The sequence below is a fragment of the Arachis duranensis genome, chromosome 9 (genome assembly GCF_000817695.3).
Source record: "Arachis duranensis cultivar V14167 chromosome 9, aradu.V14167.gnm2.J7QH, whole genome shotgun sequence".
Taxonomy (NCBI): domain Eukaryota; kingdom Viridiplantae; phylum Streptophyta; class Magnoliopsida; order Fabales; family Fabaceae; genus Arachis; species Arachis duranensis.
This window is the reverse complement of record NC_029780.3, coordinates 7,772,197-7,777,200: the sequence shown is the minus strand read 5'-3', so window position 1 is coordinate 7,777,200 and position 5,004 is coordinate 7,772,197. Positions and strand designations below refer to the sequence as shown.

The 5,004-nt window shown below is 25.8% G+C and overlaps 1 protein-coding gene across 1 annotated transcript; it reads left to right on the top strand.

Annotated features, from left to right (window-relative positions):
* Positions 1–1,389: 1,389 nt before the first annotated feature.
* On the top strand, positions 1,390–3,822 carry LOC110275339 (stellacyanin-like). Its single transcript, XM_052253731.1, has 3 exons — positions 1,390–1,645; positions 2,633–2,766; positions 3,723–3,822. Exons 1-3 carry the CDS (start codon positions 1,474–1,476, stop codon positions 3,789–3,791), a joined length of 375 nt encoding a protein of 124 aa, XP_052109691.1. The 5' UTR covers positions 1,390–1,473; the 3' UTR covers positions 3,792–3,822.
* Positions 3,823–5,004: the final 1,182 nt, after the last annotated feature.

Here is a 5,004-nt window from a genome sequence, read left to right as displayed (position 1 = left end):
TATATATTATGTGTGTGGCACCTTTACCATACTGAGAACCTCCGGTTCTCATTCCATACTATGTTGTTGTTTTTCAGATGCAGGTCGAGAGGCATCTCGTTAGGCGTCTGGACTCTTGAAGCGAAGTGGTTACTGGGATATTTTGTTATGCTATGATGTATATATATGTACTTAGATTTCTCTCCGCATGACTTATTCTTTTTGATCCTCTTAGAGGTTTATGGAGAGGCAGGATTGTGTATATGTTCTTTTGGGTTTGGATACGTATGTATATATGTGTAAATATTCTCCGGCCAGTCTTGACTTCGCAGGCTGAGTTAGGAGCTTGATATTTTGTATCTTTGGCACTCTATTCCCACTTCTGTTAGCTTATGTTTGATAGTTATGGTTTTCTTAGCACGTAAGTTAACTCGTTCCTTGAGCGTTGCGCCTTTATTGTGCGATTTTTATTTTCCCCTTTTCTTCAAGGCTCCTAGCATATTATAATTCTTCTGCTATTATATGTACTCATTTTATTTTAGAGGTCGTAATACCACACCACATTTGTTTTACGACTTAAGCGTAAAGCTTAGTGTGGTAGGGTGTTACATATATGAACTTAGTTAGTACAATATAATTATAAATGCACATAAAAACACACAAAATTAAATCAGTTTATTACCATATCTCATCAAAGTTAGTGTGGTTTTTCATATTCTAAAAAATTGGTTGACTGACAATAATCTCGTCGGGTGAGTCTGTCTTCGAATTCTTTAGCACTTTCTACCATAGGTACCGTATTATTAAGGTCGAATTCAAATGTCGTACTATTTGCAATGATAAAGATGATTGTAAAATTTCTTAACCTATTCTAATTGTACTTGCAATGGTATTAGAGTTGTGAATTTTGAATGAAAATAATTGAATTAACGAAAACAAAATCATATTTGAGTAGTTTTTAGATTTTGTATCTATATTAAATGATGATAAATGACTTAACAAAAAAATCAATTACAATTAATTCATTTAATACAAATTATCATTACCGTTCTTTATAATTATTATAAATCTTTATTGTATTCTTAAATAAAAATCAAATTATAAAAAGAAATGTTAAGTATTGATTACAAGAATGTGTAATAATAAGAAATATGATATTATAATTAATGTCATTAATAAGTGGAGTTGAAAAGAATATAATAAGTGAATTGATAGGAGAGTGAAATAAAAAATAAAACTATTATTAAACTATATAAATGAAGTAAATTATAAAAAATTTTGACTAATTAATGAAAATTTTTTGTTATGAAACTTTTTTTTTAAAATAATTTGGTTATATATATATATATATATATATATGTATGTATGTATGTATGTTTTTTTAACAAGTATTCATTAGTAGTAGCATAGCTTGGAAAGCTTCTCATGCTATAAATTCCTTTGAAGAATTATTATTATTATTATTGTGAGAGAGCACATTTTCTTCATAGAAACATGGCTAAAGCTGTAGCAGCATTAGTTGCTGCCTCATTCTTGATTTTGTTGTTGGCTTTTCCAACTGTTTTTGCAACAGATTACGTTGTTGGAGGTCCTTCTGGATGGGTCATTGGACCTGATTATGGCATCTGGGCCGAAAATTTTAAATTCAAAGTTAATGATACTCTAAGTGAGTCTTCTCTCTTCTATATTTCATCGTTTTCTTATTTGATTTTTGTGCGGTACTTATTTTAATCTCCAAAGTTTTTATTTTCCATTGTTAGAACAATAAATACATGCTTAGCTTTATTTTTCTCTTCTAAAATAATAATAAAAGAACTATAATTTTAAAAAGCAAAAATACTTTGAATTGAGGTTGTTATACAGTATTATTACTTTGATTTTGATATGCCTTTTAAGCAAAAGTATTTTTATAATTATTTAATCATATCATATAATCTCACGATCATCTTGTTGTATATAAATGCTTGTAATATTTAAATAAAAATATTATATATATAATTAGTTATTATATATTTGTATATATACATATTAATTTATATATTTTTGAATAAAATAATTAATAATTAAAATGAGCAATTCTTAAAGTATTTGAGTATTAGTTAATTAGAATTTATATTTTATTTAGTTAATTTTTATGTAGGAATTATAAAGCACGGACACTTCGCTGAGTTATCGTGTCCGCGTGTCGGACACATTTCGGACACGATACTCACCAACACTCGTCCGACACGCGTGTCTGTTGTGTCCAACCGTGTCTTAATAAAAAATAAAAATTTTTTTTCCAAACACACTTAAATACACCTAAATACCACCATCACGAAGCATGTCCAGTTTTATTCTTAATATATATTTATTTAATATAATTAAAATAAGATTTTAAAAATAATTAAAAAATTAATTTATATTTTAATATCAATAAAATATCAAAATATCATTATGATTTATTTAAAAAATATTTTATATTTTATATGTATGCATGTCCTCATATTTTATAAGATTTTAAAATTTGTGTGTAAACTTATCCTATGTTATATTGTATCTTGTGTTCGTGTCAGTATCCGTGCATCATAACGTAGGAAGAACATTTTTGTATACATTCAATAATCTGGGGAGAAAGCTAACATTTTTTGTTTGTTAATAACTAATAATTCAGCATTCAAGTATGAGGCAAGGCTCCACCAAGTGGACGAAGTGAGCAAAAGAGACTACATTAACTGCAATTCAAACCACCCAATAAAAAACTACAAAGGCGGTAACAACAAGATCACACTTTCAAAGCCAGGGAGCCATAGTTGTCAGAACCGGATCAGACCGGCCAGTTTGACCGGAAAACCGGTAAACCGGACTATATACCGGTCCGATCCGATATTTAGACCGTGTAAGGTTGAGAACCGGTACAGACCGGTCAAATCCGGTGTGAACCGGTGAAAACCAGTCAAATTCGGTGAAAACCGGACCGGTTCGAGTCATTTGGTCAACGTTGAAGGTGAATCTACAATGGACTAGCGATATGCAACTCCACGATGCTCTACACCCTCCAGCGCTGCCAAGTGTCGCTTGTGATGATTTTTGGAAAATTTTCCAAAATGCTTCCAATGGGGCTCGAACCCATTCCTCCAGCATAAGGCCAACAAGCTTCTTCCACCAGGCTAGAGTGATTCTCATTAAATAATAGACAAATTATAATACATATAAAATTATAATACATATAGCATTTTGCTTTTCACTTATATTCAATTTATTTTAATTTCAAAGTCACTCATTTTTAAATCAATTACATTTTATTTAACTATAAATTTTATTAAATATATACAAATTAAAAATATAAACAAAAAATTTAATTAACCACAATTTATTTTTTAATATATTATTTTATTTTTTATCTTCATGAGGTTGATAGTTGAAAATCGCTAGATGATATTTAGTTAAACTAGTCAAACCATCTAACGGTTCTTAAATATCAACTTCACAAAAAAATAATTGCATGTGACTTTTCACCAATAATAATATAACAATAGAATAAATATAAACTAATTAATAAAGTATTAAAATTTAAAAATGATAATTATTTTTATAAAGAAAAAATAAAAATACTAATAATAAAAAAATAATTAAATTTTATAGAATTATTTAATTATACCGAATTAACCGGTTCGACCAGTAACCCAACGGTTGAACCAATGACCTAGTGATCCAGTAACTTCACCGGTTCGATCACCGGTTCGGTTCTGACAACTAGGAGCTACTTCTTCTTGTGCCCAACACCTCGTCACTGCCAACTTGGCATGAAACTTGCGCTCAATGTTTCTTAAACCCGGCTTTTGAATTCTAATTTATTGGGGCCAGGGACGGACCCAGGCATTAGAGGAGGGGGGCACTTGCCCCCACTAGGTTTTAGAAAAAAATATATATATAAAAATTAATATATTTGTTTTAATGTAATTTATTTTTGTTCCACAAAAAATTATAAAATTTTATTTTGAGATTCATGTTAAAAATAATCTTTTTATTAAATTTAACGTACAATAACCTAATAATATTTATTTTATTAAATTTGATTTAATATCAAAATTAAAAATAAGTAAATGAATTAACTCAATAAAAAAATTAATAAACAGTAATAATATAATTTTTTAAATTCAATCAACTCGTTAATTATCAAATTAAATCTTTGTTTTTTTAATATAAGTAAAATTATCAGTATTTTTTTGTCTTAAAAAATTAGTTGAGATAAAAAAAATAGTATTTATCTATTAGTTAATATCCTTTATTTTAAAATGATATAATATTTTTTTATTTTATCTTTTAAATAATCTTGTTTATAATAACTATTTTAAATTAAAAAGTATCTTATGTCATAAATATTATAAAAAATAAATTTTCTAATTCAATGAGAGGTCATTAATATTTGAAAATTATAATAAGTAGTAGAATAATTGTTTAAAAGTATGAAAGTTAATTTTGATATATTAAAATATGTATCTTTTTTTACATAGTTATTTGATTATATTTATTTTTTTAGATAATTATTTACATGATAAATATAAAAAATATATTTAAATTACAATACATAATTAAATAGATTTATAAATGTTTTAATCTAACAGTATATTAAAATTAAATTAAAAATATATAAAAAATTAATTATTTCAAAAAGAAAGAAAGAAAAATAATTGTAAATTAAGTTTTTATTATTTGATATAAACATATTTTTTATATATAGGTTTATTCTTTTATGGTATTTATATACAATTATAGTTTTAAATTATAAATGCTAGTGTATTAATAGACGCTAACATGCCAATTGATTCAGTCTTTTATTATTAAATGTATATAAAAATACATAGAAATAAAATTAGGTATGATGAAAAATTATTTATAATTTAATTAAAATATTTTAATTTTAAATTTTAGGAATAAAAAATATTTTTTTTATAAATTACATATAATGAATAGTATTTTAAGAATGAAAGTGTTCACTAACTCTTTTAAATTTTTATATTTTCATATACTTAATAATATTTA

Bases quoted from the DNA above. Each gene is read 5' to 3' on its own strand.
- LOC110275339 (XM_052253731.1), top strand. From the start codon at position 1,474: ATGGCTAAAGCTGTAGCAGCATTAGTTGCTGCCTCATTCTTGATTTTG. The intron at 1,646-2,632 runs GTGAGTCTTCTC...CTAATAATTCAG, and splicing joins CAAAGTTAATGATACTCTAA to CATTCAAGTATGAGGCAAGG. The intron at 2,767-3,722 runs CATAGTTGTCAG...ACAACTAGGAGC, and splicing joins CACTTTCAAAGCCAGGGAGC to TACTTCTTCTTGTGCCCAAC.